The sequence below is a fragment of the Nematolebias whitei genome, chromosome 5, assembly GCF_014905685.2.
Source record: "Nematolebias whitei isolate Nwh7 chromosome 5, NemWhi1, whole genome shotgun sequence".
NCBI classification, from domain to species: Eukaryota; Metazoa; Chordata; class Actinopteri; order Cyprinodontiformes; family Rivulidae; genus Nematolebias; species Nematolebias whitei.
In genome coordinates, this window is record NC_056502.1 from 25451576 (window position 1) to 25462899 (window position 11324).

Below are 11324 nucleotides of genomic sequence, written 5' to 3' on the forward strand. Positions count from 1 at the left end.
TCCACTTCCTAGTTGCACTGTAGTCTGACACATATAGGGGAGGGGAAACACCCTCCCACTGATTGTTCAGAACTGACACACCTGGGGGCTGAGTTTCATCTCCAAACCACCGTGTCCTCCTCGCCTCTAACGATCTCTATCTCCTCACTTTTTCCTATACTACCTTTTTTTTACAGCTGAATTAAGGGAGATATGTGCATCAGCGCAAGTTTTCACTGTGAGCAATAAAGTGTAAAATGTGACAACAGTCATGAAGACAATCCCAGTCCAAATTTTCTATTTAATTTTTGGCTAAATGAAAGATCTTATTGAAATAGTCTGAGAAAGAAGTTTTTCCCAAAACGTCACTTGGTGTAAATAAATAAGCCAAAATACCTACAATATCCTTTTTTTTCCCACCCGAAAAGGAAGAAGCAAGTAAAGAGGGAGGATGGATGCATGCATGGATGCATGGATGGATAAATGTGTTATGTGTTAGGTGAAATTGGCTCTCTGCATTTAACCCATCGCACCTGGGATACACTCAGGTGGAGCAGTGGGCAGCTATTGAAAGCACCCGGGGAGCAATTGGGGATAAGGTAACTTGCTCAGAGACATCAAGAGATGTACAATGACTGTGGATCGAACCTGGGACTTTCAGGTCCCGAGTCAGCTGCCAGCTGCCTCTAAACCATGATTGATTGATTGATTGATTGATTGATGGATGGATCGATGGATGGATGGATTTCATGCATTGTGGCTGAACACTGGCCATCACTTTAACATGACTGTGTGTATTTCTTGTCTAAAAAAAAACAAAACAATAAATGTTCTTAACAGCAGCAAAAAAAAAATAAGGAGTCTCATTTTTGTAAAAAACTGTTAAAAAATACCTGAATGGTTTCAATTATTGGATGCGCAATCAGACAAATATAAACTACCGGTAGTTTAAATAACATTTACAAAGAAAGACACTGTTTTTTCTTTATTGGAAAGGAAGTGGCTTCATGTAAATGTCAGAAAATGACATTTATTAACAGGAAGAAAATATCCTGGACACCCATTTTTTTATTGTTAAAACAGGGAAAAACATGCTGTCAATAGATCTTATTCCTTTCGCAATACACTTTTATGTCCTGTCTTTGTTCATATAAAGAAGGCTGGCATGTGTAGAGATGTAATCATAGCTATAATTAGTCACATACAGCCAGGAAACAAAATAAAGTACAGGAAAAATTTTAAAAAAGATGAGTTCAGAAATATCAGCTTCCCAAATTCTTAAAAGGAATAAAAATATATCAACCACTGTGATGCTGGATCTCACATGCATTACTGTGTTAATCCAAATACAACATAGATTCGCTCTCTTTCGAATAATGCTACATTTTAATGCGTTTATATGATAAATGTGAATTATTATTATTATTAGTCAGGTCAGAGAGCAAACCACTAACTTGAGATCATGAGATCCTTCCTCTCAGTGGATCCTGACAGCTCGTTGCTCAACAACAAACAGATGTTTCTCCTAAATGTGAGAGAGAAGTCCTTCCAGGTTGTGTGGACCTTTGCACCTTTCAGGAACAACACACAGACAGAGGGTGGTTCCGGCTACTGCACCGTTTATATGTTAGGAATACAAATGACTTCGTGATATCAACATGACGAGTATTTTAAACCAGTTCCTGCACCGGGATTGTTCAATAAAACCTACCATCAGCTTTTAGCAACACACCCATTCTTGTAGCGTTGACCCCATTGTCTGTCTGTGTGTTACCCCCCTTCAATGCTAAGCTAGCTCGGCTAACAGTCCGTTCCCCAGCAGGGACCATTACTCACCCGCGTCACCCCTGAACGTCCCACCGCTCCTCCTGCTCTCAGAAGCCGAACACCTTCTCCGGCCAGCAGAATATTACATTTATAGTTGTTAATATGGGAGCCAGCTCGGTGACAGGGTTCCACCCGGTCTGCTTCCGTCCACAACAGCGCCGTGCCCGGTGGTTGGAGTCCACTGTTAACTGAGCCGCTAACGCTGCTGCTGGAGGAGCCCGGGCTTCTCCAGCCAACATGGCTGCAGCCAACAGGAGAGGGACCCACCGGCTGACGGTGTCCACCTCCACGGAGAAATGTGTTCCAGCTCAAACATCATTCGTTATCCACAAAAACCCTCACGAGAAATACATATGTGTCAAAAATTATGTATAAATGTTTTTGTTATAAATGTGTTCCAGGATTTACTTTCCCATAGGGGTGCACGATAAATCGGCCGGTGATAAATCGGCCGGCCGGTGTATCGCCCGGATTTCCTTAATTTTGGGAAATTGGCTGATACTTGCATGAGAAACCGATTTTACAGATTTTTTTTTTTTTTTAACAACAATTGTCTAAACTTCATTTATATTTCATAGCCAGTTAAAACACGATTGTTTCTAGGATAAGAGGTTTCTGGTAGAGCTGTTGCCTCTCAGCGAGAAGGTCCTTGGTTCAAACCCCAGTCCAGGGGCCTTTCTGGGTAGAGTTTGCATGTTCTCTCCGTGCATGCGTGGGTTTTCTCCGGGTACTCCGGTTTCCTCCCACAGACCAAAAACATGCATGTTAGGCTGATTGGTAACTCTAAATTGTCCCTAGGTGTGAGTGAGAGAGTGAATGGTTGTTTGTCTCGTTTGTCTCTATGTGGCCCTGTGATGGACTTGCGACCCGTCCAGGGTGTACCCCGCCCCTCGCACAGTGACTGCTGGACATGGGCACCAGCGACCCCCGTGACCCAAAATGGAATAAACGGGTAAAGATAATGGATGGATGGATGGATGTTTCTAGGATATTGTTCATGGGTATGTTTTTCAATAAAATATGGAAAATTGCAGGTGTATTGTGACCTTATAACACCTGACAGTGTCTCATAAAACAAAATCAGTATCGGCCACAATCGGAATCGGCAGGTCAGACTTTTTAGAAATCGGTGATCGGCCAGAAAACTGCAATCGGTGCACCCCTACTTTCCAATTTTTATAAGTGGATCAAGATACTGATGATGTGGAAATTGCTTTTTTTCACAAACATGTTGAATAACATGATGCATTACGACAATATAATTATTTATTTTTTAATTATATATTACATTAGTGAGGGTGAAGTTTGGAAAGCCCTGAAAAGAATGAAGAAGGGGAAGGCCGCAGGACCTGACCTACCAGTGGAGGTTTGGAAATGTCTAGGAGAGATGGCAGTGTTTGACTCAACTATTCAATGGCATATACCTGGATTATTGAGCATGGACTTTGTTGTATTCAATTGCATATTTGAGGGTGAGAAAATGCCTGAAGACTAGAGAAGAAGTGTGCTGGTGCCCATTTTTAAGAACAAGCTATGTACAGAGTTACATGGGAATTGAGTTGATGAGTCATGAAGATCTGGGAAAGAGTTGTGGAAGCTGGCTCAGTTCTGGGAGTGGACCTGCAGTCTCTGACAGAGGTGTCTGAGCAGAGGTTGCTGAGGAAACTGCTGCAGACTCTGAACAACACATAACACCCCCTGCATGCCACACTGGACTCTAATCGCAGCACCTTCATTTGTAGACTGAGACCACCAAGGTGCTCCACAGAACACCACAGGAAGTCCTTCCTCCCTGAGGCTATCAAACGTTTCAACTCCTCTCCCTTTCTACACATAGGACAATAAAATTAATCCTGTACTACAATAAACACTTTAATGATTCTGTCCAGACCTGACCTGTTTTAGACCTTACTTGCTGGTATTTTTATATTCTCTTTTATTTTTATATCTTGTGTGATTCCTTGTGTATGTTCCTTTTTACTGAAACTCTGGCACAACAATTTCCTGCAGGATATTATCTTAAGCTATAGACTTAGATGAGAGGTGACTATTTGTGAACAGCAGTATGGTTTCATGCCAAGAAAGAGCACCACAGATGCCATCTTTGCTTTGAGGATGCTGATGGAGAAGTACAGAGAGGGTCAGAAAGAACTCCATTGTGTCTTTGTGGATTTAGAAAAAACATATGACAGGGTCCCAAGGGAGGAGGTGTGATATTGCATGAGGAAATTGAGAGTGACAGAGAAGTATGTTAGACTGGTACAGGACATGTATGAGGACAGTAGGACAGTGGTGAAATGTGTGGTAGGAGTGACAGATAGCATCAAGGTGGAGGTGGGACTGTATCAAGGATCGACTCTGAACCCCTTCTTGTTGCTCTGGTGATGGACCAAACAGATGAGTTCAGGCAGGAATTCCCACTAACTATGATGTTGATGACATTATGATCTGTAGTTGGAGCAGGGAACAGGTGGAAGAGAACTTGGAGAGGTGGAGGTATGCACTTGAAAGAAGAGAAATGAAAGTTAGCCGTAGTAAGACAGAGTACATGTGTGTGAATGAGAGGGAGGCCGGTGGAACAGTGAGGCTACAAGGAGCAGAGGTCACAAAGGTGCAGGACCAAGTATCGACCCTCCAGGAAAATGGGGAATGTGGTAAAGAGGTGAAAAAGAGAGTCCAGGCAGGGTGGAAAAAAAATCAATTTGCAACAAAAGGGTGTCAGCAAAGGTCAAATTAAAAGTTTACAAGGCAGTTTTGAGACCAGCTATGTTGTTTGGTCTGGAGACAGTGGCAATGACACAAAGTCAGGAGAAAGGACAGGAAGTGGTAGAAATGAAGATGTTGAGGTTCTCCTTAGGAGTGACAAGGATGGATAAGATTAGGAATGAGGTCATCAGAGGTACAGCACAGGTTAAAGTTAGAGAGCCCAGAATGAGATGGTTTGGGCATGTCCAGAGGATGGACAGTGGGTATATTGGTAGGAAGATGTTAGAAATGCATCTGCCAGGAAAAAGATAAAGAGGAGATATATGGATGCAGTTAGAGAGGACATGGAGGTAGTTGGAGTGAGGACAGAGGATGCAGAGGACAGAATGAGGTGGAGGAGGACCTACTGTGGCGACACCTGAAGAGAGAAAAGCAGAAAAGAAGATTTTGCCCATTCTCCATGTGGATACGGAATGTGTGCAAAACATTTCATGTGACACACATTTAAGAATGTAAAATCATCATATGACACATAGAATACAATTTGTGTCTTCACATATGAAAACATGGTAATTTATCATGTAAAAGGCTTGTTTTCTGCATGTTTCCCATCCATCCATCCATTATCTTTCACCTGCTTCTTCCGTTTGGGATCACAGGGGTCACTGGTGCCCATGTCCAGCAGTCACTGTGTGAGAGGCGGGGGACACCTTGGACAGGTCTCCAGTCCATCACTGGGACAACTTTAGAATGACCATATTTATATTTCCATCCATCCAATCCATCTATCCATTATCTTTTACCCGCTTCTTCCATTTTGGGTCACGGGGTTCACCAGTGCCCATGTCCAGCAATTACTGTGCGAGGGGGTGGGGTACACCCTGGACGGGTCGCAAGTCCATCACAGGGCCACATAGAGACAAACAACCATTCACTCTCTCACTCAAAACTAGGGACAACTTAGAGTTACCAACCAGCCTAACATGCATGTTTTTGGTCTGTGGGAGGAAACCGGAGCACCCGGAGAAAACCCACGCATGCACGAAGAGAACATGCAAACAGGCCCCCAGACCGGGATTTGAACCAGGGACCTGCTCGCTGAGAGGCAGCGGCTCTACCAGTTGAGTCACCGTGCTGCTATTTATTTTTCCATATTAGACAATTAAAAAAGCACTGAGCCTGCAGACCACAGTTTATTTAGTTTTACTATGTGTAGTTATATGTGAATGTGTTTGACTAGAGTCACATTATTACATTAATTTAAAGTTTGCTTCTAAAAACCTTGTTTTTGGTACCTGTCTTAGTTTGACTACTTTTTATTTTACGGTTCCAATTATTTAAACACAATGCTGACATTTTCTATATTTTTCTTATTTTTACATGCTTTTTTTTCACATGCCTGGGATGAGTTTTGATATATTTAAAAGTTTAAACAGTTTTAAATACAAACAATATGAGTGTGTCAAAAGGATAATATGAGAAATAGAGGAAATGTGAACTCTTTTGGAACAAATGATTGCAGATTACATTTGATGCAGCACTCTGGGAAAAAATACTTTAAACAGCGAGAATACTGCTAGTAATTTTTCCCTGGCAAATTAATCCAGCTAGATTTTGCAAAAGATTTGGGGCAGCAAACAACAGAAATGGTTAAGTTCTTCCATCTAGTGGTTAATTTGTAGATCTGTCCGTCCGTCCAGCACATTTCTTCCAACTTAATTTCTTTTTAGGTCTGAACTTTACAAATTAGTAACAGAAATTGTGAGCTCAAACTCCAATTTTGTCATTTTAAGTTTGATCACTTTGAATATTTAAGCTAAAAACAACCAGTGATAACTTACCTTCAGTGTATGGCTCTGTGAATCTGATGTAAATAAAGAAATAAGAACAAACTTTATCTCAACTCTATAAAGGAGACTTTATTAAAACATGCCATACACAATACATGGTGGTTACCACAAAAGATAGTTACATAATGTACTTCAAAATTAACTGCATCTGAAGCATTTTGTAAAATGCGAAGGTTGCCTGCAGCACATTCCTTATAAACATGCAACATTTACTCTACTAGTAATAATACATCTGTACATCTACAACTATATTTATGTTTACTTAATAAAAAATATGGAAAAAGTACAGCTGAAACCTATAAGTTCAGTGACAGAGGGGATGACAGGAAAAACAGCAGAAAAAAGAAGAAAGTTGAATCAAGGACAGAAAACACCTGTGGCAGTTAGAAAAATAGAGATAAAAAAATAAAGTGACTAAAAGTGAAACTGGTAAAGAAGCAATGATGGAGGACAGAGGCAGGAAGATGAGGTATTGTCTGAACGAAGTGCATGAGTCTGATGTCTGCTCCTCAGCATGCCATTTCAGTGGACTTTGACACACTCTGCTTGACAGTGGAAACATTCTCCGTGGAAACATCAGTGTGTGTGTGTCCACGCTTGTCAGTGCCGCCGTGCGAGTGTGTCCGGCCTCGCTGCAGTTCATCGGTGTGTGCACGACTCCGAGGGCCATCGTGTGATGCAGTGCTGGAGCTGGAGCCTGTCCGTGAGCGAAGTCTGGTCATACTGGCACCGGACACTGAAAAAGAACACACATTTTTAATAATGATCAATGTTTTCTTAAATTCATGATGTTCATTATTGTAGACATATTGTACACCGCATCTGAGCTTAAAAGTTCTTTATTGTTAAAAAAAAACAGTGCTTTAGCATTTTTTTTAGTTAATGCTAGTTGAAGAAAGACAAAAAAAAAAGAGTTGAGGTGTAAATTAAAAAAAATTCACAGAAAGATAAAATTTGAGAAATAGCTTTTTTCTGCAAAAATGCAGCTGTGTGAATGCTGAGCAATGAAAGATTCTGCTGAAGTTTGCTGAGTAAGCTGTGGCTGAGTTGTTAAAACTAAAAGAAGCAGAACACCATCTAAAAGCCAAAAATAGCAAAACACTAGCTTGAAACTAAAATAGCAAAAATGTAAAATGCAATATTTTAATCTGCAAAAGAGTAACTAAAAGCTAAAAATAGCACAAACCTGGCCTAAAAGCTAAAATGGCAGCTAGTAAAATGTAAAATGCAGTATTTTAATCTGCAAAAGAGTAAAAGTTAAAAAAACAGCACAAATCTGGCCTAAAAGACAAAATATCGAAACAACTGCCAAAACTAAAAGTACCAAGATGGCTGCTAGAAGCTAAAGGTAACAAAGGCTAGCTAATGTCTAAAAGTAGTTAAATGCTATCTAAACCCAGCAACCTGAAAACTACAAAAACCACAAATCTAAGTAAAAAAAACCAAACAAACAAACAAACACAAAGAATAGTTAAAAGTAGCAAAAGGCTAGCAAGCACTTCAAAGTAACAAAAGGCTAACTTAAAGTAGCAGATCAGAAACTAGATGCTAAAAGTAGAAAACTGTAGTGAAAAGCATAAAGATCAAGCTCATTGTTTTTCTATGAGGAAAATATTTTTAAAATAAATGTTAAATGATTAAAAAAGTATAGATGTTGCAAAAAGAAAAACTCATAACACATAGTACGTCCTGAATGAGCTGAATGTTTTGGTATGTGAATGGCCAAAATAGCACAAAGTATGCAGAAGGATAGTTCGATTGCTAAAAACGTATAAAAACAAAAACAAACTGGCAAACAGTTGTGTTAATGCAGAATCAGCGATATATATAGACAGAATAAAGATATTAAAACATTGTTGTAACACAAATTTAATTTGACTTGTTTACGCACAGTGTCCCATTCCTTGGATAAAATATTTGAGGGCTTCGATCACTTTCGCTGGCTGTGGAGAGACAGATAAATCCTGAAGAATCAGTTTCTGAGTAGTTAGAATACTATATTTTCTGCTACGCTAATCTTACCTGATCCACTTGAGGAAGTCCTCCACAGTCCGCCATCTAGAAACAAAACGTAAATAATCACCAATGTTGTGTTTGTAGTAATACTACGAATATGCATTGTGTGGTATTCAGCTATAATTTAAAATCAGCCTGCCATTGGCTACCTTGAGAAACGTGGTCTTTGTGGGGTTGAGTTTAGAGTTGCATTCAACCACAGCTTCCACAGTTGGAGCATTATCTCCCACAACCAAGAGAGTTGAGCACCTACAGCAAAAAGCAACAAGGATCTGATTCAGGCAGAGGGACTGAACTGTTTACAAGGCCTGCTGCAAACGGTGTAGAGCTTCTTTAAAGGTAACAGTGTTTACTCACGTGAGGGTCCTAACGTTGGTGCTTCCACCAGGAGCAGGCCTCTCGATCTCCAGAGCGGTGCGATTGTTGTAGGAGCGAAAGAACTGACTCACGTTGGACTGATTCATTGTTGCAGTGATGTGGTGACGGTAGGTGGCCACAAGCTCATGGTTCATCTGGAGCTCATCCTATTAGACCCAGAAACAGCATTTTCAACACTGTTAAATTTCACAATAGGAAAAACCATCCAGTACTTCTCCTGATTCATTACCTTTCCAAACAAGTGTGTGAGAATTTTGTCTGGGAGAGTGTGGGTCCAATCAGTAATCTGTAACACAAACAGTTGCAACAGCTTAAAATCATTCAGATATCACTGTTTAATATGGACGTTTCAGGATCTCCGTGAGGACCAGCAAAGACTCAAGGCAGACATAAATCAGTAAAGTTCTGCCTGTCTCCAGAACAAATGTTGTTTATCTGAATTCAGCTCCCCAGCTTGTCTTGACAGGCCTCCTTATCTCAATTAGCCTGGAGGCCTTGTAAATCTCGACGCTCTGCCCTCTCCCCTTTCCACCGAGAAAGTCTGCGGACCTATCAGAGGGACCTGCCTGAGTAAACATTGTGTCATCATTTCAGAACTCTTGGATTCTCTCTGGTGCTGTCCTAGGTCGACCTCTGCACAAGAGTGTTTACGGCTCTCACCAGAGTGAACTGACTGATTGTGCCATTCTTATCAGAACTCCCAAAGTGCCTCTGGGGTGTCCTTGGACACGCTCACCACCCTTGTCGTCTCCCCTCCCCTGTGGAATGTCTACGTCACTTTGTGCCTATGCGCGGGGTGTTTTTTCAATTTCAGGCTATCTTTCCTCCGCCAAGGAATGAATCTGTTAGGATTTTTTTTTGCCTCCAAATCCTATAAACGTTGTCACTTTCATTACTTTTTTGTCCGTCCAAACATGTCTCGTTTGTAAATGAGTCTTCGAGGCTCAGTGTGATTTATCTGTATAAATAAAGGTTGAATGAATGAATAATTTATTATTGTCTGTTTTCAAATAAGGCAGCACAGTGGTGCAGTTGGTAGAGCTGCCGCCTGTCAGCGAGAAGGTCGCCGGATCAAATCCTGGTCGAGAGGCCTTTCTGGGTGGAGTTTGCATGTTCTCTCCGTGCATGCGTAGGTTTTCTCCGGGTTCTCCGGTTTCCACCCACAGACTGAAAACATGCATGTTGGGCTGATGGGTAACTCTGTTGTCCCTAGGTGTGAGTGAGAGACTGAATGGTTGTTTGTCTTGTTTGTCTCTATGTGTCCCTGTGATGGACTGAAGACCTGTCCAGGGTGTCCCCTATCTCTCGCACAGTGATTGCTGGACATGGGCACCAGTGACCCCACAAAAAAGGAAGATGCAGATAAAGATAACGGATGGATGGTTTTCAAATAACCTAAAAAGTTTAAGCAGTGGTAGAACTTAACTAACATAACAGGAGGTCGTATTCCATAAAGAGGTCTTATCATGCTTTATTTATTCCTTTTTTAAATTTACTGTTGCTATTATTGGTGTGTATAAAAATCTGTGTGTACAAAGCTAAAGTCCACCCAGTAAGGAGTAAGACACAACAATGCCACTGAAGTGACTATGTTTGCAGTTTTGGCTTTAATTCAATAACAAATTATCCTATGAAACGTATACATAATGGCAGTTTTGTGGCAAATATTTGAACAATAAATGATCTTTTGTGTTTCACTTTTTAATTTTTCATTATTCAGCTGGTCAATCAGTTGAGTGTGGCAGACTATTACAAGGAACATAAAGAAAAACACTTCCTAATCGTTAAAAGTGTAAAATTCAACTACCTTTACATGTTTTAAATGTCAAAATGAAGCTTTTATTTAACTTAATGAGGTTTTAACATGTTAAAGCATCAGTCCTACATGTTGACATGAACATAAGTCAGACTGTGACCTACATACATGCACTGCGTACCTTGCTTGCAACAGTATCCATGAGGCTTTCAGCATTTGGGTTAATGTTGAACAGAACCAACCCGTCCACCAAATCAGGGTGATCCAACTGTACGAACAGAGAATTTAAAAAAGTTGTTTACATGTATAGCTTTACTGTCTCAAAATTGTGTTATCTATTTCTGGACTAAGACTGTGTTCTGTTGGGTCACAGCTGCATACTTCCTATAAATAAACCTTCATGTAAATAATCTGACTGTTAAAACCTACAGGTTATTTGGCTGAACTCTAATGAAATTTCCAAGTGTCAAGTTGTGTATTTTGTACCCACAAGAAAAAAAACCCTAAGGTCTAGCAAATAGTTATCTAGTTTGAAATCCTAATTTCTTTTGGAAACATATAGACAGTGACACCATATAAACACCTGGAAGTCCCTTTAACGTAGTGACCATGTTCCTTAGAGGAAAAAGCAACCACGTTATTAAACAGCTTAAAACTGTGTATAGTTTTCCACAAAACACTAGTTTGTCTTTTAGAGCTACCTCAGCTTGAAATAAAAATATCAAATTTAAAAGACTTTTGAAACAAGTCTTTAAATAAAAAAAAAAGGTCTGTCAACAAAATGTAAAAAGCTTTTTCAGACTACATGTTTA

At 40.3% G+C, this 11324-nt stretch overlaps 1 protein-coding gene across 1 annotated transcript; it reads right to left on the minus strand.

Annotated features, from left to right (window-relative positions):
• Positions 1 to 6691: 6691 nt before the first annotated feature.
• On the minus strand, positions 6692 to 10780 carry LOC119410156 (protein NDRG1; the record flags this gene model as incomplete). Its single annotated transcript, XM_037677063.1, is given in 7 exon segments — positions 6692 to 7098; positions 8254 to 8305; positions 8385 to 8420; positions 8528 to 8627; positions 8736 to 8902; positions 8986 to 9042; positions 10694 to 10780. Coding segments are annotated over 7 exon segments (726 nt in total), but the record flags the coding sequence as incomplete, so codon positions are not given.
• Between the last annotated feature and the right edge of the window lie 544 nt (positions 10781 to 11324).